The sequence below is a fragment of the Podarcis pityusensis genome (assembly GCF_964106645.2).
Source record: "Podarcis pityusensis genome assembly, chromosome: 5".
Taxonomy (NCBI): Eukaryota; Metazoa; Chordata; class Lepidosauria; order Squamata; family Lacertidae; genus Podarcis; species Podarcis pityusensis.
This window is the reverse complement of record NC_138032.1, coordinates 93654793-93680410: the sequence shown is the minus strand read 5'-3', so window position 1 is coordinate 93680410 and position 25618 is coordinate 93654793. Positions and strand designations below refer to the sequence as shown.

General features: G+C 43.1%; 1 protein-coding gene across 1 annotated transcript in view; it reads left to right on the top strand.

Moving 5' to 3' along the window:
- Nucleotides 1-25618, top strand: part of VWF (von Willebrand factor) — a 155535-nt gene that overhangs the window by 74396 nt on the left and 55521 nt on the right. The window contains exons 29-35 of the mRNA XM_081005352.1: nucleotides 726-845; nucleotides 4651-4794; nucleotides 18502-18645; nucleotides 20171-20335; nucleotides 21615-21658; nucleotides 22716-22893; nucleotides 23843-24063. Coding sequence (XP_080861478.1) covers nucleotides 726-845; nucleotides 4651-4794; nucleotides 18502-18645; nucleotides 20171-20335; nucleotides 21615-21658; nucleotides 22716-22893; nucleotides 23843-24063 — 1016 coding nt within the window. The remainder of the gene's footprint in view (nucleotides 1-725; nucleotides 846-4650; nucleotides 4795-18501; nucleotides 18646-20170; nucleotides 20336-21614; nucleotides 21659-22715; nucleotides 22894-23842; nucleotides 24064-25618) is intronic.

Here is a 25618-nt window from a genome sequence, read left to right as displayed (position 1 = left end):
TGCATAGGAAGCTATGTAAGTTGGCATCAATAGCCCTATTAACTCACCCCTGGTTAGAGGCCCCTTCCCAGTCTACTTCCATCACTTAGATCAGGCATAGGCAACCTCGGCCCTCCAGATGTTTTGGGACTACAATTCCCATCATCCCTGACCACTGGTCCTGTTAGCTAGGGATCATGGGAGTTGTAGTACCAAAAAACATTGGAGGGCCGAGGTTGCCTATCTATGCCTGACTTAGATAAAGGTAGAAGCTGACAGGCAGCCAGTGTGAGAAGCCTCCCCTCTCCTGACCAGCTGAACCAAAACTAAGGCTTCAAAGATTCAAAACAGGTGAGCTCATTCTTGCACCAAAATAACAATAAGTCCCAGGGTTATCTTGACTGCCAAGACGGCATTTGCATGCCTTCTGGAACATTTTCACAGTTTGGTTCTATACTCTCCCTGCAATCTGAAATGGGTTGTGTTTTTTATTGACATGAGGTGACAGCAGGGCCCAAAATCTGAGCATGGTGTGGATGCTAGAGCTATTCTGCAGTTCAGTGTTTCTGTGAGAGACATGCAGGGATTCTGTACTAGATGAGTTGACAGGGAATGTATTCCCTCAATAATGTTTTTAACCTCTTGTGTTCTCTCTGTGAAATCATGCAGTTGCTTTCTATCAACAGTTGCTTTGTATACATTTTTAAAAAGAATTACAAGCTTTTTCTTTTTTAAAAAATCTTTAGAAACCTGCAGCAAACCAATGGATGTCATATTTCTTCTGGATGGGAGCTCGAAGGTTAGCAAATCAGAATTTGAGGAAATGAAACAATTTGTGAAAGCGTTTATTGAGCACAGCAATGTTGGTGAGTACCATATATTTACTCAATCGTTTTAGAAGTTTGGGGTCCATGTTCATTGTATTCATGAGGAGACAACTGAAGTGGTGAACCAGAAACTCTTTCTGCAAAGAATCTTGATTTGTCATAGACATAAGCAGGTATGTGTGTTTAAAAAACAAACAATTGAAATTCTGCAGCAAATGTAGCCAAAGTGCCAGAATTTTCCCACCCCTGATATGGAGGAACCAAAATTCACCCCTGGGAGCTGAGGTCCCCTGCTTTGCCTCAGGAAACAGCACAACCCTATAAACAGTTGAAGGCAAAATGTAAATGAATTTTTAACATAATTTTAAAATAAGCACTGCAAACAGTAATAATTTTCTTTGTCCCTCTGAGAAATTTGATTATCCTGAAAGAAATTGCAAAAGCAGAAATAGCCAGTGAAGTACTGGGGTGCATTCGCAATTTCATTATAGTTAAACTTGAGATTAGGAAATTGAAAATAAATTTTGTTCTACAAGTGATGCTGTATGATATTGATTAGTATGAAATCATCTTCTTGAAATCTGAGATTCTGGGGCATTTGTCTTCCCTGCAAATGGTGATAAAATGTTGGGTTGAAAATACATTATTACCGTGTATTGCTACAGATGGATTTTTAAAATATTGTTACAGGAAACAATTATCCAAGTCACAGATAAATTCTTGAGGCTGGTCACAAATGTTAAAACACAATAAAAAAGGAAGGCATTTAAACTACCTGTGACATTCTTGGTTATTTTTACACCAAGCACGCAAACAATTTAGTGTTAATTGGAATTCAAATAATTTTAGCTGAAATATTATGTAAAGAAGCTTACAAATGATTACCCGTTAACAGAGTTCTGTACCAGAAATCCCACATATTGGAACTAAATCATGTTCAGAGATGAACAAATCATGGATAAAATCTAAGCTATGTGCAGACAAAAGAAGAGATACATATCAAAGTGTGGTTCAGTCTACATAGATTTCCCCGCATATCAACCACTCTAGAAAGGTTTTATATTGAAGGATGGGATATACATTTAGGGTGGTATTGACACCTTTGCACCCATGGAAGGAATCTGATCCATTCGAGGCATCCAATAGCAAAGGAGGTGGGAAGGCAAATTTTGCCGATTCTCCCCCTCAACCCCAGTGCCGTCTTCCACACTGCTCAGCAGGTTTCCCAAGTTCTTTTGAGATGATTATCAGGGACATTTAGACAGGTGCGGTAAGAGGGGAGATTCTGGGTAAAAAACCCATTTGCTCCTTTTTCATTAGTGGATGTCTCGGCCGGATGAAAAGTTATTCCATGAGCGCAAAAGCACCAGTTGGATTCCACCCTTGTAAAATAAATAATCAAAACAGTTTGACTTAGCATAAAGGTAAAGGGACCCCTGACCATTAGGTCCAGTCGTGACCGACTCTGGGGTTGCGGCACTCATCTCGCTTTATTGGCCAAGGGAGCCGGCGTACAGCTTCCAGGTCATGTGGCCAGCATGACTAAGCCGCTAAGCAGTGCATGGAAACGCCATTTACCTTCCCGCCGGAGCGGTACCTATTTATCTACTTACACTTTGACGTACTTTCAAACTGCTAGGTTGGCAGGAGCAGGGACCATGCAACGGGAGCTCACCCCATCGTGGGGATTCGAACCGCCGACCTTCTGATCGGCAAGTCCTAGGCTCTGTGGTTTAACCCACAGCGCCACCCACGTCCCTTTGACTTAGCATAAATGCCTCCAATTATGGCAATCACCACGGCAAGCTGCACCAGATTTTCTGCTTGTTTGGCACATGCCAAACTCAAGGCAGATGTTGGGCTAGCTCAGACACCTGAATCCACCCAACCAGACACAGCATCTCTTCTTGCACAAAGAATATACAGCTTTCCACTGTTTTTTTTCTGACCTTGTTAAAGAGGACAGACACTTAGTGGCAGACCAACAAGTTCTTGCTTCCCTGCTAAGCAAATTCGAATTCCTGAGCTGTTTTCAAACCATGAGCTGTTTTCAAATCCAAGGTCTTCTAAAGCAAAGAGAAATGTACTATCCCACTTTATAGTAAAGACACATATCAGAAATATAAATTAATCGGCAACTTAGGTTTTAACATGCCTGTGTAATATCTATGCAAATAGAATTCTTCAACATAAATTGTTTGAATTTGGTCTGTTTGCATTAGATGTTGCTAAAACCATTCTGCTTTGATAAAAAAAATATGCAAACCAATATTTGACATATGGGGAAAACTAATATGTTTTAGTAAAAATGAACACTATGACTTCAAAGTAGAGGAGTGTAAATTAGGAAATTCTCAGACAGGGCTTAATCTGCCGCAACATGTAACAGCAACATGTTGGTAGCGTCGTGAGAGTAGCGCTGCAGGGTGCAGATAGGAGTGCCATTTGTCCCCCCTGTAGAAAAACAAACACAAACCATCTGCAAAAATAAAAGTAGTTTGGCAAAGACAAACTAGCCCCCTCTGTTCTCTAGCCCCCTCTGTTCTCTCCCGTGCTGGTTCGTTGCATGCAGGGGAACTTTCAAAAATAACTTTCCCACTTGCATCCTTGCATTCATTCTGTCACCTTAGAACTATACTGCCTCATTTTATGTGTTGCCTGGGCCTGTCACTCAGGTAATTATTTTTCTGGCAGTGTAGATTGACAACTTCAGCCAATATAAGGTGTAAAGGGCAAACTGGTTACCAAAATAACTTTCTTCTGAATGGCAGATCTAAGTTAATCTGGGAACTAGGTGGCCGATTTGTTGTTTAGTCCTTTAGTCGTGTCCGACTCTTTGTGACCCCATGGACCAGAGCATGCCAGGCACTTCTGTCTTTCATTGCCTCCCGCAGTTTGGTCAAACTCATGCTGGTAGCTTCGAGAACACTATCCAACCATCTCGTCCTCTGTCGTCCCCTTCTCCTTGTGCCCTCCATCTTTCCCAACATCAGAGTCTTTTCCAGGGAGTCTTCTCTTCTCATGAGGTGGCCAAAATATTGGAGCCTCAGCTTCACGATCTGCTCTCCAGTGAGCACTCAGGGCTGATTTCCTTCAGAATGGATAGGTTTGATCTTCTTGCAGTCCATGGGACTCTCAAGAGTCTCCTCCAGCACCATAATTCAAAAGCATCCATTCTTTGGCGATCAGCCTTCTTTATGGTCCAGCTCTCACTTCCATACATCACTACTGGGAGACAGATGAGGTGATCAGGCACTCCCTTTTCTATAAGAACTTGCCATAGTTTGCTGTGGTCGACACAGTCAAAGGCTTTTGCATAGTCAATGAAGCAGAAGTAGATGTCTTTTCTGGAACTCTCTAGCTTTCTCCATAATCCAGCGAGGTGGCCGATACCAAGTGTTATAAATGAATATAGCATAGATCTAAGAGTCCTCTCATTTCTAGCTAGGAAGAAGAAGAAGAAGAGTTTGGATTTGATATCCCGCCTTTCACCCCCTTTAAGGAGTCTCAAAGCGGCTAACATTCTCCTTTCCCTTCCTCCCCCACAACAAACACTCTGTGAGGTGAGTGGGGCTGAGAGACTTCAAGGAAGTGTGACTGGCCCAAGGTCACCCAGCAGCTGCAGGTGGAGGAGCAGAGACGCGAACCCGGTTCCCCAGATTACGAGACTACCGCTCTTAACCACTACACCACACTGGCTCTCAAACTATTTAAGCTATCCAAGCTATTTACCTGTCTCGTGGGTGCAAACCATTAAAAATCAGACTGCATACGTCCCACGACTTTAACTTCTTGATGCCTTTTCCTTCAATAATTTTTATGTTGTCCCCACCCCCTCCCCCAGGTCGAACTACAACTCAGGTGGCAGTTCTTCAATATGGAAAAGCAAACACTTTGGAAATTTCATGGAACGTACCCCAAGAAAAAGCGAGCCTGTTGTCTCTGGTGAGCGCAATTCACCAAAGAGAGCAAGGCCCCAGCAAACTAGGTAAGTGATGGACCAGATTATTGTGAGGTGGCAGGGACTTTATACAGAGAGCGACTCAATGAAGGTTTATTGGGTTGACCCCACCTACACTTGCTTTTTGAATTTAAAACATTTCATCCCCTGCTCTTCTATAGCACAAGTTGGCTTACAACATGGCTTAAACAACAACAACAATTCTAAGAATCACCTGTCAGCAGTCGGAAAATGTAGGACTTCAAAGTCTATGTATTGGTTCCCAGCTATACTGGCTGGATCTAAACTCTGGTGTAGCTTTAATGTGGCTTAGTTGAGTTCTCTCTCTCTCTCTCTCTCTCTCACTCACACACACACACACACACACACACACACACACACTTTTATCTGCACATTTGACAGCAAAGTGACATTCAGCCTCAGCCCCAACTCTCGCTTCACCCCACTTCCCCTGACAGGAAGCCATTTCCAGTTAGCATGTCTTTTACCAAAATGGGAATTGGGGATTCTGTGCGCCAGCTTAAGGGTTTTCATGACAGTCCTGGCATTCTTGGCACAGTTGGAGACTATGCTTAAGGTCAGCTGACTTCCTGACCAAGGTGAAAGGATGCTCCTGTAGGTCACCTGTGTACATAACTGCGTCACAACCAACGATGCGGTGAGGGCCTTGCCAACATTTCTGTCATGGCAATCGTCGGGGAATCACGAGTGGAAAGGGGACCCTTAATGAAATCCACAAGCTTCCATTTCCCCCAGTCTTGGCCAAATCGTTCCTTATCACCTTTGAAAAACAGTAAAGGTAACGAGGTCGGCCCCTTGTAAACGGAAGGCCCCAATGCAAGCCTTTAAAATGTCAAGCCTCATTTTGTGGCTTTCCTTAAATGGTCATAAAATGAATTGTGCGAGACCCAAACAGACTCCTGTGCACATCTGCTTGGAGTGGTGGCAGTTCGTTGGTTTTGCTTCCTGGCCGCAGCGCCTTGTGCCACATTTATTCCCACTCTGGAGAATCCCACAGTCTTCAGGAGCAGCAGGGGGTGTGGGGAGGGAACTTGCTACAGAAGGGGGGGGGGATCAGTCAAGCCCCGGTTCGTGTGTGCAACACCGTGGATGGCCTTGGATCCCACCCATAATGTTTTTGGACTGGAAAATATAGTCTGTCTGGCAGCAGCCTAACATCAGGGCCCCATAGGAGATGGGGAGTATCCAGATTTTAGGATCCTTGGCCTACTTTGTGCTGTAGAGTTTATTGCTGCCGAAAAGTGAGAAATGAAACCTGACTTCCATAGTTCGCTGGAGGATTGGCCATGATTGCTTTCTCAGCCTGGAGAAATAATAATAATAATAATAAAACCAAACAGATGGTCAAGAATTTTCTGTCAGGGTTTTTTGTGTGTGTGAGAGAGAGGAATGGCTTCGTTCGTTTAGGTAAGTTGCAGAAATGCACACATAGCAGTCTGTGGCGGACAGATGAGTTGCAGCGCGAGGATGCCTTCTGCAGGGCTGGGTCAATGAGACTGTCTAGCCTGGCACTGCCTGCTCTGGCTAGTGGTCATTTTGCAGAATTTTCGGTTGAGGTCTTTCTCAGCCCTGCTGCCTGGGCTTTGGGGCTGGAGATGCATATCAGCAATCACCAAGGGCTGGTAAAGATGCAAAACTAGGGTTATGAGACTGGAAATGAAATGCAGAATCCCTCCAGCCCCTTGCTTTCATGTGGACTCCATCCCTTTTTACGCCTTCAGCATGATGTCTGACTGGCATTAAGCTTGGTCCTTATTTTTATCTGTAAGATGCCTAAATACATAAATAATTGTTAGTGGTATCGGTAGAATCATAGAATCATAGAATCATAGAGTTGGAAGAGACCACAAGGGCCATCGAGTCCAACCCCCTGCCAAGCAGGAAACACCATCAGAGCACTCCTGACATATGGTTGTCAAGCCTCTGCTTCAAGACCTCCAAAGAAGGAGACTCCACCACACTCCTTGGCAGCAAATTCCACTGTCGAACAGCTCTTACTGTCAGGAAGTTCTTCCTAATGTTTAGGTGGAATCTTCTTTCTTGTAGTTTGGATCCATTGCTCCGTGTCCGCTTCTCTGGAGCAGCAGAAAACAACCTTTCTCCCTCCTCTATGTGACATCCTTTGATATATTTGAACATGGCTATCATATCACCCCTTAACCTCCTCTTCTCCAGGCTAAACATGCCCAGCTCCCTTAGCCGTTCCTCATAAGGCATCGTTTCCAGGCCTTTGACCATTTTGGTTGCCCTCCTCTCGACACGTTCCAGTTTGTCAGTGTCCTTCTTGAACTGTGGTGCCCAGAACTGGACACAGTACTCCAGGTGAGGTCTGACCAGAGCAGAATACAGTGGCACTATTACTTCCCTTGATCTAGATGCTATACTCCTATTGATGCAGCCCAGAATTGCATTGGCTTTTTTAGCTGCCGCGTCACACTGTTGGCTCATGTCAAGTTTGTGGTCAACCAAGACTCCTAGATCCTTTTCACATGTACTGCTCTCAAGCCAGGTGTCACCCATCTTGTATTTGTGCCTCTCATTTTTTTTGACCAAGTGCAATACTTTACATTTCTCCCTTTTAAAATTCATCTTGTTTGTTTTGGCCCAGTTCTCTAATCTGTCAAGGTCGTTTTGAAGTGTGATCCTGTCCTCTGGGGTGTTAGCCACCCCTCCCAGTTTGGTGTCATCTGCAAATTTGATCAGGATGCCCTTGAGTCCATCATCCAAGTCGTTGATAAAGATGTTGATTGCTCGGTTTGTTGATTGCTCGAGAGCAATCGGGCAATATGCCTCCAAAGCGTGTTCTACGGCTTTCTTATTAGTGATAAAACCTTCAGAATGCTGAGCGCCTGTATTCCGTGTCTTGCTCAGTCACTGGCAGAATCTGAGAGTGGGCGGTCCTTAAACCTTCCCCAGCAGAGTAGTTACTTGATGCCCAGTCTGCACCTCCCCTTTCTGCGTGGAGGTTTTCTGCGCAAGGAAGGCTTGGGTAACGGGGGACCTCCCTCCTCCCCGCTTTGCTCCGGCAAGGTGGCCTGGCACCACCTTGCCTCCTCCGCCCCCTGCCTCTCCTCTTCACTAGGGGCGTGGCTACCTTCCTCGGCTGAGGAAGTGCTGCTTCCCACGATCTTTGGGGGCTCTCTGTAATCCATCCGGCTTTTCCCCTCTCGCCCCTGAGCCGATGGCAGTTCCCTGACAATAATAATAATAATAATAATAATAATAATAATAATAAAGCATACTTCTGCAGCGCCACTCTGAAACTGGCTCCTAGAAGTCAATTTTGGAGAATATTATCCCTGTATTTGATGAATGAGAAAACTCTAAGATGGCCTTTCCTGCTAGCAATAACAGTAGCTTATATAGTCCTTCACCATCCTCAGCAGGGTAGCTTCGTTCAGATATTGCAATATATTATTTGCTGTATTGTCAGATTATTATTATTTTGTCAAAATGTGACAGTTATGTTAAATATGATGAATCACATTTAGTGCACTTCTGGCCACATCTACAACCATACATTTAAAGCAGAAGGCTTCTCCCAAACTGTCTTGGAAACTGTAGCTTACTCTTTATAGAGTTGCAACTCCCAGCACCCCTAACAAGCTACAGTTCCTAGTATTCTTTCGGAGAAGCAATGTGCTTTAGCTCTATGGTGTGGATGTGACCCCAGTCTGCATCCATACTTCCAACTTCTCTCCAGTCATTTTTGCGCCTGAGGCAGAAAAATTGCAATTGTTATTTGGAGGGATGATATAATTAAAAAAGGATGCTTAAAATCTACACCCAGAAGCAACTACCTAACTATGTAAATTGACCTTTGGAACAAAACTTTGCTGGATAACACAGATAATGAAAGTCCCAAATCCAGAACCGCCATCATTGCAAGAGAGTTGTGATGTTTTAACAGTGCAGTGCTTCAAGAAACTCAAAGAGCTGGAGAGAGACAACTGAAGGAAGAAAAAGGAGGATGCACATTCTTCTGGAAAGGTCTGTCTGAACAGGAACGTTGAATACATGGGGTAGGCTTTGCTATCAAAAACGATCTTGTGAAGCCCTGCCAGCATTAATGAGTGACTTTCAACCCTTCAAATAAAACTTGCCCAAAACCAACAGACTACTATTTTATAATAATAATAATAATAATAATAATAATAATAATAATAATAATATATTATTATTATTATTATTTATACCCTGCCCATCTGGCTGAGTTTCCCCAGCCACTCTGGGCAGCTCCCAATCAAGTGTTAAAAACAGTACAGTGTTACATATTAAAAACTTCCCTGAACAGGGCTGCCTTAAGATGTCTTCTGAATGTCAGGTAGTTGTTTATCTCCTTGACATCTGATGGGAGGGCGTTCCACAGTGCTTATGTACCAACATTGGATGCCGATGAAGACATTAAAGAATTTTTTTTATTCTCAGCTGGATGCCATTCTATCAGAGACGCCTGGGTGATTTTAATGCAAGAGTTGGGTGAGATTTCTGTGGCCTGGGACTATTGGGAAAGAAGGAATTGGCAACAATTACTTTTGACTATATGTGCAGTGCACAACCTTGTTATTACCAACACACTCCTTCAACAAAAAAATAAATCTTACAACACCATGGAGGCACCCTTCGTCAAGCCACTGGCACCTCATAGACTATGTAATTTTAAGAGCTGAAGATCATCATTATGTGCTCCTTACCAGAGCTATGACGAGTGCCGATGACTGCTGGACAGACCACAGATTAATACGTTCCACAATGGCTATCAAGATTATACCTCAGTGCAAGCTTCAAGGGAGGAAACCAAGACACAAAATGAATACTCAAGCCCTTCAAGATCCTGTTAAGTGGGATTGCTTCCAAATGACTCTTAAGGAACATCTGCTTTCAGTTCCCTGATAACATCGAGGAACACTGGGCCATATTAAAAACATCTATTATTGCAGCCGGGACGCGGGTGGCGCTGTGGGTTAAACCACAGAGCCTAGGACTTGCTGATCAGAAGGTCAGCAGTTCGAATCCCTGCTACGGGGTAAGCTCCCGTTGCTCGGTCCCTGCTCCTGCCAACCTAGCAGCTTGAAAACACGTCAAAGTGCAAGTAGATAAATAGGTACCGCTCCGGTGGGAAGGTAAATGGCGTTTCCGTGCGTTGCTCTGGTTCGCCAGAAGTGGCTTAGTCATGCTGGTTACATGACCCGGAAGCTGTACACTGGGTCCCTCGGCCAGTAAAGCGAGATGAGCGCCGCAACCCCAGAGTCGGTCACGACTGGACCTAATGGTCAGGGGTACCTTTACCTTTACCTTTACCTTTATTATTGCAGCCTGTGAACAAACTATTGGATACCAAACTAAGAAACACCACGACTGGTTTGATGAGAGTGATAGTGATATTGAACGCATTATTGACAAGAAAAGGAAGGCTTTTCAGATCTAGCAAAGAGATAAAAACTGCGCAACTAAGAAAAAAACCTATGCCAACTCTATAAGGATGAGGTTCAAAGAAGAACCAGAAAACCAAAGAACACCTGGTGGATAAAAAAAGCTCAAGAGATCCAGCACTTAGCTGACACTCATGATGCACAAAGTTTCTTTAAAGCCACAAAGACCATCTATGGGCCAATAAATCATGGCATATGTCCCCTATGTTCAACAGACGGTACTACACTTCTAAAAGATAAAGAAGCTATTGCATTGTGCTGGAAAGAACATTACCAGCATCTCCTTAACCGCAACTCCCCCATAGCTCCTAAGGTTCTCTCACAAATTCCACAGAAACAAATTACAGATGAACTTGCAGTATCTCCAAATCTGGGAGAGTTGTGTACAGCTATTAACCAAATGAAATGCAACAAAGCCAGCAGACATGATGGGATGCCTGCCGAAGTCTTCAAAGTGGGTGGAACTGAATTTACACAACAATTTCACAAGCTCATTGAAAAAATATGGCAGAGAGAGGAGATCCCTTTTGAAGTTCTTGCAGCTAGTGGCGCGGATCAGGGTGTGCCGGAATCGCACAGGAGGGCTTTGTGCCTAGTGCCCCCACCCCCACAAATTCGGGGGTGGTGTAGGGCACAGCAGGCAAGGGCAGTCCCCCCCACCATCCTGGGGGGGGTAAGGAGGCTAATTACCCCCATCATAGCCTCCAAATTACCTCGTGTGGTTCGGAGAGATGTTATTGTCAACCATCTTCCGATGCACCCCCTAGTGCCCCCCCTAGTGGCCCCCCCTTTCAAAAGAAACAATTTGAATGAAGCTAATTGCACATTTTTCAAGGAAGGAGGGGGAGTAAAGACTGCTAACAGAAGAGATCTCTGATATAACAAGACAAGAATAAATCATGAGAAGATACGCCAAGATACGGTATGGCAAATGACCGACGGGGGAGGGGAAAAAAACTTTCCTTTCTTTCCTTATGTGATTTAACAAGAATCCCCTCCCCTCACGAGTCAGAAAGGTCGTTTTAAGGACTTAAGCTGAGGATTTAAGACTGTGTGGAGATAAACTTTCGAACCAAGGCATGTTTTGAGAAGAGCGTGGAATGTACAAGAGCTCTGGAATGACGCAGTTAAAAATGCCGTCGCCATATTGGGAAGTTCTGTCGGAGGTCTTGAGTCTGGGAGGAGAAATAGAGAAATAGAGCTGCTTTTATATTGTGGGTGAAACTCCTCAGAGGGACTTAAGAGCGACAGTTTTACGAGATAATGATGGAAAGAGCGATGTTATCTATGAAGGTGATGATATATGGAAACCATCTCGATTTGAGGATTGGAAGAACGGAAAAATTCACACCGGATTAATATTGGTGTTTATCGGCTTAAGGAGACTATCAGAAGAGATCATAAAGAAAAAAGAGAAAATATATGAACAAGATGTGATGTGGAAACAGCAAGATAAGACTGGATAGAATTATGAACTCTGTTTGGACTGATTTGGTCTGATTTGGACATTAATGCCGTAGCAAGAAGATGATCAGAATCCCCCTTCGGATCTTGAAATATGGGTCCCCCCAACAAAATTTAAAATTCGGCTTTGTAATTCGGAACTTATGTGATGTGATTTAATTTGATTTGATTGGCCGGTTAATAAAAATTGTTTTTAAAAAAAGAGAGAGAGGAGATCCCAGCAGACTTTTCGGATGCTAAAATTATCAACCTTTTTTTTAAAAAAAGGTGATCAAATGGATTGTAGAAACTATTGAGGCACCTCTTTATTAGCTGCGGTCAGCAAAATTCTTGGAAGGATCTTGGCAAACCATCTCCTAACTATATCCAACGCTACCCTTCCTGAATCCCAAAATGGTTTTCAACCTTCCAAGGGGGCAGTGGACATGATTTTTCTCTCTGCTTGACAGCTTCAAGAAAAATGCAGAGAACAAAACCAACCCCTGTATATGACGTTTATTGACCTGACTCAGGCCTTCAACACTGTAAATCGTAATGCCCTGTGGACTGTCCTTCTGAAAACTGGCTGCCCAGATAAATTTGTGAACATCCTTCGGCTCCTCCATGATAATATGACAGCAACTATCACAGATAACAATGACTCTCAAAGTGAACCATTCACAGTGGGATCAGGTGTTAAACAGGGTTGCGTTATTGCCCCAACTCTATTTACTATTTTCATTGTCATGATCCTACACATTGTCAAAGGGAAACTCCCCACCAGAGTAGAAATCATGTATTGAAAGATAGAAAGCTCTTTAATCTGAGTAGACTGAAAGCAAAGAGTAAGGTTACCATAACTTCCGTCATAAAGCTTCAGTATGCTGATGACAGCGTAGTGTGTGCACTTCGGAGGATGACCTCCAAACCATCCTAAATATCTTCTCAGGAGCTTATGAAAAGCTTGGCCTATCACCCCACACCCTAGAAACCAAAGTGCTGAACCAACAAGCACAAAACAACCGCTCTGCAGTGCCACAAATCCAACTCAGTGGTGTAACATTGGAAAGTGTTGATCACTTCTCCTACCTGGGCAGATATCGTTCCACAAGGGCCAACATTGATGCTGAAATCCAGCATCGCCTAAGCTCTGCGAGTGCAACTTTCGCCCAACTGAAGCACAAAGTGTTTGAGGACCGGGACATTCGCAGGGAAACCAAAATACTTGTTTACAAAGCTATTTTACCACGAACCTTACTGTACGCTTGTGAAACATGGACCACTTATAAATGCCATCTCTGACTTCTCGAAAGATTCTATCAACGGTGTCTCCAAAAATTTTTACATATTGCTTGGGAAAACAGGCGAACTAATGCCAGTGTACTGGAAGAAGCAAAGATCACTAGTGTCGAAGTGATGATTCTTCAACATCAACTTCGTTGGACTGTTCATGTTGTGTGGATGCCTCATGCTCGTCTTCCAAAGCAGCTACTCTATTCTGAACTTTAAAATGGTAAGTGTAATGCTGGTGGTCAACAAAAGAAGTTCAAAGACTCTTTCAAGGCAAATTTTAAAAAATGTAGTATGAACACCGACAATTGGGAAACACTGGCCTGCGAGCGCTCCAATTGGAGAACAGCCTTTACCAAAGGTGTCATGAACTTTGAAGACGCTCAAACTCAGGACAAAAAGGAGATATGTGCTAAGAGGAAAGCACGCTTAGCAAACCCTCACCGTGATCAGCTACCATCTGGGAACCTCTGTCCCCACTGTGGAAGGACATGTGGATCCAGAATTGGCTTCCACAGTCACAGACTCACTGTTAAGACTGTGTTCATGGAAGACAATCTTACTCGGCTACGAGTGATTGCCAAAGAAGAACTACTATGTTGGGCATGTCCGACAGGTTAACCTTTTAGTTCAGTGCAGTTGCATCGTATATCACAGGTCTTAGCCTTCCTGTCAGGTGTCTGCTTTTGTCATATTTCAGTAATAGTAAGTTGCTTCTTTTGACTTCTTCCTCAGGAAGCATTCCATAAGTGTGGGGGAAGAAAGGCCTTTGGGGATTCATGCTTCCGTGGTCAAAGCCATTGAGGAGGTGTGATTAGAACCGTGGAGACCTTTTTAATATGGTGATTCATGAGGTCCAGGCAGGAACTTCTGCTTTGTTGAATTCCCCTGCCTCTTGTAATCATACAACATCCTAAAATGATTTAACATTTTATTCCTTGGGTTTTTGTTTGGGGGGGGGGTGTCCAGACGAAGAAAATAGCTACAAATGGATATTCTATCATGTTTCAGTTTCTGCTTCTCTACCATTTGAGTACATTTGGATTTTTGTCTACATTGCATTTCTCTTTCCAATCATTATGTTTTTATTTCCTGTCCAATTTTTTAAAAAGTATTAGCTTTGTACAGCTTCTCTCGCATTCCCATTGCGCCCCAATATAATGCCTGAGGGATTGTTTTGTCTCTTGTTCTGCCCCGGCCCATTCTCTAAATCATGAATGGAATTGTTGAATAATAGATCCTCATATGCCTAAAAATCTCCCATTAAGAACTTGACTACCTGTAAAGTTTATTGTTATTGTGGAAAGTTCATTGATATGGCAGGTGCAAAAGACGGCCTGTATAATTTTAATAGTTCTTCTTTGTGGGTCTTTAACTAATCTACATATGGGTTCCATGCCTGCACAGAGCAAAGTCTGAAGTCTTCTACAGCTAGGAGATTTTGGTGAACAGCTCAAGCCTAAGGGAAGTGGCTCTCACCTTTCTGCCATGTTCCTTCTTGATGGCCCCTGTTGTTGCGTCTTTAAAAGCCTGTACTTTGCTCTGTTTCTGAAGAAAGCACATGCCTAGCTTTTATTATCTTTTCATCCACTCTTGATTTCTCCTTTCCATTAAATGGAAACTGCTGTTCTTTGAAGGAGCTTCATGTCCCCCCTTTCAGCCTCCAGTTGGAAGGCTGAGGAGCAGAGTGGGACATACTGCAAATAATAAATGCTAGGCAGGCAGTATACTGGGAGGTAAACACAGCAACCCTGCTTGATCTGGGTGTTTCAAGCTATGTATGCTCCAATTCTGGAATTAATTTTAGAAGTTCTTTTAGTTAAACCAGAACTCAGCATGAATTCAACACTGCAAAGATCCAAGTAGAGAAATGATAAAGGAATTGAAACAAGTAAATCTTCTCATCTCCTCTCATAGTGGGGAAACCAATTATTATTGGTTAGTACCAATGTCTGCTAGTCTAACCTACACAGTGAGTGGGATGGCAAAACTGTTTCTGGACTTTGCCACCCAAGCACTGATTTATTTTTACAGTTCATATATCATTTAACATAAACATCTCTAAGTAGTTTATAAGAATAGTGTAATTGTAAAATCAATCATAAAAATCTAAGAGAGACGTAATCACAACTCTGGGCAGTGGAATAAGAAAAAACATTTCAATGATCATGGAAAGACCAAATAAACAAAACTAAGGCAAACTAAGGCCTGGGGGCTGGATCCAGCCCAATTGCCTTCTAAATCTGGCCCACAGACGGTCCACGAATCAGCGTGTTTTTACATGAGTAGAATGTGTGCTTTTATTTAAAATGCATCTCTGGGTTATTTGTGGGGCATAGGAATTCATTCTCCCCCCCCCCGCTTCAAAATATAGTCCAGCCTCCCACAAGGTCTGAGGGACAGTGGACCCACCCCCTGCTGAAAAAGTTTGCTGACCCCTGTCTAGACTCTCCTATGTGGTGCCACAAATCAAGTTTAGATTCTTGGATGATGTTGTTCTGCTGTACAACTACTGTTTTCGATGTGGCTTTGGGCAAATGGAACTGAACCATTGCATGTCTCTACATGTCCCTGTCCATACGTTAAGTTCTTCATTAGAGGTCCTTCTCTGGGTTCCCCTGCCATCTGGAGGCACAGTGGGTCGTTACCGTGCAAAGTATCTCCAACACAGTTATTGTTACTGTAAGGCATCAGAAGATCTCTTGGGGGGGGACGACAGAAATTCCCGATAGTGGTGATTAATATGCTACAGAATGTTTTAGCCAAGTAAACATTTCAGAAGAAACCCAAAGAGTACAGCGTAGTCAAGTCCGCAAGTCTCCTGTTCCTATCCGTTAATGCCACAAACGTTTCAACCTTTGCCACTCCTAACAGCAACATACAGATTAGTCACCCAGATTGGCAGATCATTGGCCACACAGGTAATTTGCTGTTCTGATGCTTGTGTGGGTGTTTTCCTAGTAGCAGTGAAAACACTCCTTAGGCCATGTCAGAAATTTGTTAAATATATCTTTTGGCATTCGAGTGACTAAGAGTTTGGGATGGTTGTAGCATGCTGTCCTAATGAATGAGTGAATGAGTATGTTTGTGCTTTTTTCTTTCCACTGGGTGTCGCTGTAGCACCATTAAAAATATTTCAATAGGGCATTAAAATATGCGGTGTTTGAATATTTCTTCTAGCCTTTAGCCTAAATGATGTTTCATAACTAGAAAGTTAATATTTCCGAATTTGCTTTGAAAATGGTAACTAACTGATGAGTTAGTTTTTTTGTGAACTTTTAATTTTATTTAAAATGATATTGTCATATAATTTATCCTTTTTTTAAAAAAGAATAATTTTTTTAAAAAAAATAATCCTCATTAATTTTCCACCTAGTTTAAAAACAATAAAACAAAGGAAGGGATAAATGTGAAACACATTTTTATGGACAGTAGACATAAATAATATAGATGACTGGTGTGTCTTGCACTTCACGGAAGTAATACAAACATAAGAAATGAGCTAAAAAGAAGGGAGGAAGGGGAAGCATAAAAATATCAATCGAATTCCACAAAAAACTGCACCGTTTCAACATATTCCATAATAATGGTGTTTTTTATTTTATTTCCTCATTTCTACTATAAAATATTGATAATAGCACCAGCTGAGGTGAAGTTTGAACAGGCTATCTAAGAATATTCCTTATTTCAATAAAAAAATTTGATCATAACATCCGTGCCAGAAGGCACTCCCACCACAAATAAAAAGACATTCCTGTATTTCCACATCCTTTCCAACAACTGGAAGATTGACTGGAGATGATGAGGAAGAGTTGAATGGGTGTATAAATGCCATCTGTAATTTATTTTTACTGCAAATTTCCATTGTTCTGGCTGATACTGAATTAAAAATATTTCTCCTCCAGAACCTTTTTCATATATCCTCTACATTCTGCAATGTTCCCTTTTTTAAAAATAAGATATTTATTAAGATTTTTTAAAATATTACAATAAAAATGAAAAAAAAATGACAAAAATACAAAATAAAAATAATTAAAAACACACAGATTTTCCATTACTTATTTTCCTTTGACTTATTTCCCGGACCTCCTCATACCTCCCTTTTTTGTATTCCACTTCAATCTGTTGGTTCAGCAAATCCTTTAAAAGTAATAATATTAAATTTTTACCTATTTATAACCCTTTTTTCATATTCCCTTAAAGCATTACAGCTGGAAACCACTTGATTACTATCCAACATCATTCTAACATTCATTAATTTTACAATATTTCTGTAGATAATCTTTAAATTTCTTCCAGTCTTCTTCCACCGACTCTTCTCCCTAGTCTCGGATCATTCTACAATGTTCCCTTGCAGGTTTGTTTTCCATGTAAGCGCCAAGCTATTTGCATATACATTAAGTATGTTGTTATATCTTGCTCTACAGTTTACGTACAAATGCTTAGAATTTGTGCTATTGTACTATAAGTCTCCTATTGTACTATAAATCTACCATTGCACATCTATAGATATAGGGATATTGCGCACATAACATAAAGAGTAACAAGTGTAAATATATAAACAAATGTACAAACAATAAATATAAATATATAAACAAATGTACAAACAAACAACAGTATACATTCCATAAACTTTATAATTTTTAATCAGTATACATTCCATAAACTTTACCATTCCTACTACTCTCTAAATCAGAGGTCAGCAAACTTTTTCAGCAGGGGGCCGGTCCACTGTCCCTCAGACCTTGTGGGGGGCCAGACTATATGGGGGGGGGGGGGAATGAACGAACTCCTATGCCCCACAAATAACCCAGAGATGCATTTTAAATAAAAGCACATATTCTACTCCTGCCTGTAAAAATATCAGGCAGGCCCCACAAATAACCCAGAGATGCATTTTAAATAAAAGGGCACATAAATAAAAGGGACGTGGGTGGCGCTGTGGGTTAAACCACAGAGCCTAGGACTTGCCAATCAGAAGGTCGGCGGTTCTAATCCCTGCAACGGGGTGAGCTCCCATTGCTTGGTCCCAGCTCCTGCCAACCTAGCAGTTCGAAAGCACGTAAAAGTGCAAGTAGATAAATACCTCCAGTGGGGAGGTAAACGGCGTTTCCGTGCACTGCTCTGGTTCGCCAGAAGCAGCTTAGTCATGCTGGCCACATGACCCGGAAGCTGTACGCCGGCTCCCTCGGCCAATAAAGCGAGATGAGCGCCGCAACCCCAGAGTCGGCCATGACTGGACCTAATGGTCAGGAGTCCCTTTACCTTTACCTACTCATGTAAAAATATGCTGATTCCTGGACCGTCCGCAGGCTGGATTGAGAAGGTGATTGGGCCGCATCCGGCCCCCGGGCCTTAGTTTGCCTACCCATGCCTAAATCATTCTTCACTGACCTGGTACTTTCCAGATGCATTGAACTACAAATCCCATCAGCCCCAGCCAGAACATGCGGGTTGTAGCCCAACAATATGTGGAGGGCCCCTTTACTAACCCCTCTTGAAAATAGTCTACTGTGGGTTCTGGACCACTTTTTCTTTTCATTTTCAGGAGAGGTGATTGACTTCACAGTTCAGCATGCTGTTTCTGAAGCCAACGGAGGAAGACCCAATGCTTCCAAGATAGCTGTGATCATTGTATCTGCCCCATCACAAGATTCCGTGGAGGCTGCTGTATATTCTGCAAGAGTCAATAGTAAATATTCTGCCACTAATTTTATTTTTACAGTACAAGGGTATTTTGGAAAGTAACTCCATTTTTTAAAATAAGCCCTGGGAATTGTTGTTAGTGGAACCACATAACTGTGGATATGTTGGGACAAAAGAATGTCTGGCAGAAAAATGATTTAGAGTTCCTTTTTCCTCTACATTTTCTCTATTGCAAAGTACCCCTTTCTGAGACCAGAGGCTTTGCAACCATGAAAACATGCAAGTAAATCCCACTCCCTCAATATCACAGCACACATTGGTCTCACTCCCAAGCACAGCCTTCCCCTTCCTGGCTCTTTCCAGGTGCTTTACATTCAGACCCTCTAAGTGTCCCTATTTTGCAGGGACAGTCCTGCATTTACAGAAGCTGTCCTGGTTTCTAATGCCTTGCTTTACCTTCGGACATCCTATTTTCATTGGAGAAATGTTGGAGGGTATGGAGTTGTGTGTGAAGACCCCCCAAGCCACCCCCCCCCAAATAAAGACACAATAGACACAGAATTTGGTTTTAGGTTTTTGGCATTAGTTTTTGGCATCTTTATTGATTACAGCATGTGAGTGGTTGCTTAGGCATTGGTTCCAGACTACCTGAACCTGCACAGTGGCAGGAACAGGACTGACACTGGGCACCACCAGAGGTCAGTAAGGGAAAGCATCCTGGGGGAGCGAGAAGCTGGCTTCGATCTCACAGCTCACCCCAGATGCTCCCAGGGGCTCTGGCATGGCCCTAGTCCCTTGACAGGGTTCGGACAAAAGCAAGGCGAGCCCCTGGATTCCTTTAACGGAATTCCCTAGCAGCAGTGATGGAGGGGCAGGCACAGCCAACCACTTCCCCTCCCCAAAACATTGAACCAATGCCTAACTGCCAACCTTACAAAGTTGTGATGATTTGCTGCACGGTAGGCAAAAACCAAATGGCAACGGCCAATCAGTCAAATGGCAAAATTCCTACCGGGACCCTGTTCCAAGACAGACAACCCCTAGACAGGCATAGCAAGGCCAAAGAACAGCCCTAAATATAGGGTGGGAGGGCAGGTTATCCGATGCACGTCGCGAGAAAGAGAAGCTCTCCAGCTATGTCCAGCCTCTTAAATAGCCCCTTGGCAGCCAGTAGACACCCAAACCAGCCAAATTTCAGCCCCAGCAACCAAGGGGCAACCAATGGTGTGTTGTGGCTATCCAAACAGTCCTGCCCTACAACAGGGAGGCAGTTTATGGTGATCTCACCGCAACATGTGCCCTCGATGATGGAGGACATGATTTATCTGACCCCGTGCCATCTGAAGGTTGCCCTGTATAGGGAAGTTTTTAAATGTTTAATGTTTTATTATAAATGTTTATATATATTGCAAGCAGTTCAGAGTGGCTGGGGCAACCCAGTGAGATGATGAGTGGGGAATAATAATAATAATAATAATAATAATAATAATATAAATCAGTTAAAGAACTTCCAATGAAGCAAGTCCACCACCTTTTAAGGGTGTATTTCAATATCCCAAACTTTTCCTTAGGGGTAGCATTGCTTCCCATTGGAGTTGGAGACAGATATGAGAAGGCACAACTGAGGACTTTAGCTGGGCCATCTGCCCCTGACAGGATAATTGAGCTGCAACGCTTTGATGACCTTCCAACTCTGCTGGCATCGGGTGACACATTTTCCAGGAAACTTTGCACAGGTGAGCTTCAGAAAAACAAACCAAAAGAAAACAACATCACCACAACAAGATATATGAGGTGCACTCTTCGCTTCTTTAATTGCTTCCTTTATTCTCAGAAATTGCCGCTCTCTTTTCATAAGCTAGAGGATCCTACTTTGTAGAAGTTCTTCAAGTGTGCCAGTTCATCACATAGTGAGAGATGAAGAACGAAACTTGTTAAGAAGAAATGGAGACTATGAGCTACGCATTGCCAACTACCACCCCACTCCCACCCTGGTTATTTATCTGTTTTGTAGCTTAAAACAAATTTTGTCAGAAAGCGAGAAACTTAGAAAGGTCCCAAGTCCAGTATAGGGTCAAGTTGGGTGTGAATAGGGCCACTGGTAAGAGTGGACAAATCTGTTCTGTCGTAGTCTGTGGGCATCTTGAGGTCCGTCCCCTTCTGCTCCTGGGTGGGTTTTTTAGGATGATTCCGTGACCATAAAAAAGGAAATCAACAGAGTTACACTCTCCATCCCTGTGCTGACCTACCATTCCTAGTTTAGAAGGAAGAGGCTATATAGTCATTTGTTAGAATATATTTCGGGCTAATTTTCTTCTGAAGCTTGTATTTTATTTTATTTTTACAATACTTTTTATTGAATTTTGTGGATATATCAAAATTGAGAACATAATAAAACTATGAGGAGCTATAATGGTATGGGGTTGCTCGTGCGTAAGTTGCCGCCTATCCTGGCTATGTTGCCTTGTTAAAGCTTTCTGTCTGGACAGCCCTTCAATTCGTGGCTGCCTCAGTCGCTAGCAGAATCCGTCAGTGGGCGTTTCTTAAACCTTTTCCAACATAAAAGTTGTTTGACACCCAGTCTCCTCCTACTTTCTCTGCGCGGAAGTCTTCTGCGCAGGGTGGGCGTGGGTAGTGGGGGACCAATGCTCTCCCCGCTGGTGTCCGGTGAAGAGTCTGGGAGCCCTCTTGCCGATTCCCCCATCTGCCCCTCCTTATTCCTGGTGTTGCACTGAATTGCTTCCCCATCTGCTGAGCTGCCTCTCTTCCTGCTGGGCCCTTCTCCAGCATCATTGGAGAGCCTTCCCTCCACCTCTAGCTCCGATGTCAGTTCCCTGACAGGAGCAAAACTTAAAACCCACAAAGGATGATTCCTCAGGATACTACAGCAACAATAACATATGTTGTGACACGTGGGCGATGCTGAAGCCTGTATTTTTTGAACCCAGTTTAGCAGTCGTTAGCACCCTACATAAATGAGATATTCTAAATGTGTAATGATTGCTTCTCTTTCAGAGCCTCTCTTAGAGTGCATAGATGAGGATGGGAATGTGAGGGCAGTAAGTAGATGCAGTATATGTTTATATTTACATTATATTTACATTGACATAACTTAAAGGTACTATGTGGATGTCCAACTAATCAAATCAGCCTGCAAAGCCACTTGTCTTGGAGAACGTCTCTAGATGACTTCTGTTTTATGGGACTGGGTGTGCGGAAGAATAAATGCCTTTTAGGTTGATGGTGCTCAACCATGGAACGAGAGCTTATTATTATAGACTAATATATCAGAACTGCCAACATTAAGCAAAACATCAGGGGAGTGGTGAATGGATAGCCCCATCCCAAACATGGTGCCACCTAATGTGGCCCTTTCTTACCTGATATTTCTAGTAAATTTTAACCAAGGTGTAGTAAAAGGGATTGTCTACTGTTTCACTCCTGATGTTTTCATGTTGGAAGAAGCAAGAGAGATCCTATGCTTTACTGGAATGTTTTTCTTTTGGATTTTGTACAACTATGCATGAACTCATATACTCTCATCGTATAGTCCTTCATAGGACCAAGTACCATTCTCCTCAAGTGCTGTATTCCATCATATTAATTGTTTCTTGCAGAGGGGACGATCCAGTCAGAGTTAAAGACAACTAAGTCCCATTGATCTTGGTGGAGCAAACATATATACATTAAGGTTACCAGACATCTCCGTTTCCCAGGGACAGTCCCCAGATTTACAAATCAGTCCCCTGACAAAATCCATCTATTTATTATGAAGTTGAAAAGTGTCCTCGGATTCATTGAAAAAAATCTGGTAACCTTAATATACATGCTTAATTCTCCTATTGAAATCAGTGGGAGTTTATAACACTGACTTTGGCTGGTTCACGTCCAAGTGTTTCTCTACATCATTCATATTTTTGCACACATAAAAAAAAACCCCTGTTCCTTTCTTTTATTTAATTGTCCAAGGCTATTTTAGCAGCCAAAGGAGAGTATCATCTTGCTTGCTAGATTTAGACTGTAGATCAGTCTGGTGGCTACTTACCAAGTGCTCTTCAATTGTTATCATTTAAACATAGAATCCTATTTTAACTTCAGTATGTCGTTTTTGCTCAGCCTGGTGACAAATGGACATTGCTGGATCAATGTCACACTGTGACATGCTTCCCGGGTGGCCGCACAGCTCTGGAGAGCCATGGAATTAATTGTGAGAAGATGCCTAGACCAACATGTCGCAACAGTCTCCCTGCTATTAAAGTAGAAGAAACATGCGGCTGCCGCTGGGTGTGTCCATGTGAGTAGCTTGTTCTGCTGCCTTTTCATCCTCCCTCAGGTGTGATCGGTACTTGACAGAGTGAATGAGGGCAGTTTAAGTAACAGGCAGGAGAGTTTCAGCTTACCTGAACTTAACACATAGAGCAAAGCAACACAACTTTACAAATGATCAGTTAAAATATACTTCTACAAGTAGAGGATACGTGTGAAACAGGTAGCCCGGAAGAAAGCTGACAGTGACGCTAGGAAGGCATGGGTTGGCAGTTCGAAAACTGCTCACTCTCAGGAGCCGGGCTGCAGACAGCAGCTTTCTCTCAACTATTGCCAGCTGGCTCCTCTTGCCACCTGCAATTGTGGTACTAAAGTGCAGTAGAGGACTGGCACAGTGGGATAGAGAGCAAGGCACCAGAATCCAACCGCTCAGTTTCCCCTGTTGCTTTGCCTGTCAACAAAGAGAAGATTCAGGTAGGTAGCCATGTTGGTCTGATGCAGTCAAAATAAATAAACAAATTAAAAAATTGTCCAGTAGCACCTTAGAGAGCAACTAAGTTTGTTCTGGGTATAAGCTTTCGTGTGCATGCACACTTCTTCAGATAGGTATATAAAGCTTATACAGTAATATCGCCGCGAACGTCCACCTCGTCTAGCGTCCATTCTGGCGAACGTCCGCAGCAAACCCAGAAGTACCGGAACGGGTTACTTCTGGGTTTGCCACTCGCACATGTGCAGAAGCACAAACCGCTCCGCGCACGTGTGCTTTGCCCTGCATCCTTTTCGGCTAGCGGCCGGGGCTCCAGAACGGATCCCGGTTGCAAAGCAAGGTACGACTGTACCCAGAACAAACTTAGTTGGTCTCTAAGGTGCTACTGGACATTTTTTTTAAAAAAATATTTCTACAAAGAGAAGGTTTGCTTAAAATGATCAGGTCCCCTGATGGTCGTTTTTGTTTTCTTCCTGCCACTTTACAGGCACATGCATGGGAAGCTCAACCAGGCATATTGTCACCTTCGATGGACTGGATTTCAAACTGACAGGCAATTGTTCCTACACATTGTTTGAAGACAAAGAACATGATATTGAGGTTGTTCTTCGCAACAGGCCTTGCAGTTTAACCCCAAGATTCAATTGCATGAATGCCATGGCGATCACATACAAGGGCTCGTCTGTGCTGCTCTTCAGCAACATGACGGTAAGCCATTGTAGTGGGAATAATGCTTGACTGGGGACTAGATAAGCAGCTTAGAGTTGTGGTATATCCAGTGAAAAAGAAACGAGCCTGGGGATGGTGTTCAGCTAAGGTTTACTCAAGGTAGACCCATTGAAATTAATGGACCTAGTCACATTCCTTCATGTCACTGGGTCTACTTTGAGTAAACTTTAGCTGAATACAACCTTGAGTCTTGCAGCTGGCTAGAAGGAACCTTGGAAGATCTCCACCATATTGAAATAAAATGGCAGTTAGTCTCCAAACATTTGATGAAGAGCATCGGCCTCCACTTGGGAAGCCTAGTGCCAAAACAATACCTCAAGAGGCAGCTGAACCTAAGCCAAAAAAATGGGCAATGTCACCCAAAGTGACATTTTGGTCGACCATCTTGATTCAAAATGGCAGCCAGTGTCCCAGCAAACACCGCTACCCCCACTTCCAGAACTCCCTTGTCAAATTTAGCTGTGATCTCTCAAGAGCTGGCCTAACCTATGGAGAACAAAGAGATGGAAGGACAGACAAATCATTTTCCAAAATATATAGTATATGTAAAAACCAGTTCCCAATGTTCCATCTCTTTCCAGTGTCACCCAAAGCAGAACCCGGGACTGGGCTATGCTTACCAGAGCAGTCTTGATTCTCAGCGGCTGAAACTAGGGCCATCTTTACCTGGGGGTGCAAGGGGTGTGGGGCACCCGGGTGCCGAATTCTGGGGGGCGCCAGGCACCCGCCACTGAAGCCGCCTAAGCTCTTAACTATCTACCTGTTATGAAATAATAAATAATTTTGATCAAGCTAGAAAAAACAAAATACCTAGGTATTACCGAAATGTATACCTGCTGTTTCACTAAAGGGCATTTGACTTTGTGCGCTCATTTACCAAAGACGCGCTGCACCAGCAGCGGCACTTGTCATTCACAACAGCGGCGTTTGACTCAGCGACAGCATTTGTCATTCTCAACAGCACCGTGCATGCGAAATTAACTCTTACATCAAAATATTATGTTACATATTGTATTGAGCTGCTACGCGGCAGCGGGGTCAGCGGCACCTTTGACACGACTGATGTTTCTCCTAAGTAGGTGCCTAAACAATACTAATAAGTTTAAGTGTCGTGGTGTTGTATACTTAAGTATAAGTGTATTGTAAATAAATGAGCAAATAAAAAAGTTTTTTTTCTTTTTCCTCCCTGCTTTCATAAACAAGAGATAAGGCTTAAGCGTGGTGTCTGACATAAGCATAATAAAAGTTAATTTGGGGGCGCTGGGTGGATCTTTGCACCCCGGCGGCGCATATGCTAAAGACTGCACTGGCTGAGACCTTGGGGGAGTGGAGAATATATAGCCCCCATCCCAAATGTGGTGGCCACCTAATGTAGCCCTTTCCTGTCCCCCAAATGAGTCAGTCATTTACCTTAATCATCCAGTGCTTTACCAGTTGCACTGGTTCCTGGTGGAGTATAGGGTCAGGTTCAAGGTGCTGGTCTTGACCTCTAAAGCCCTTTGTGGCTTAGGACCCTCATATCTACGGGACCACC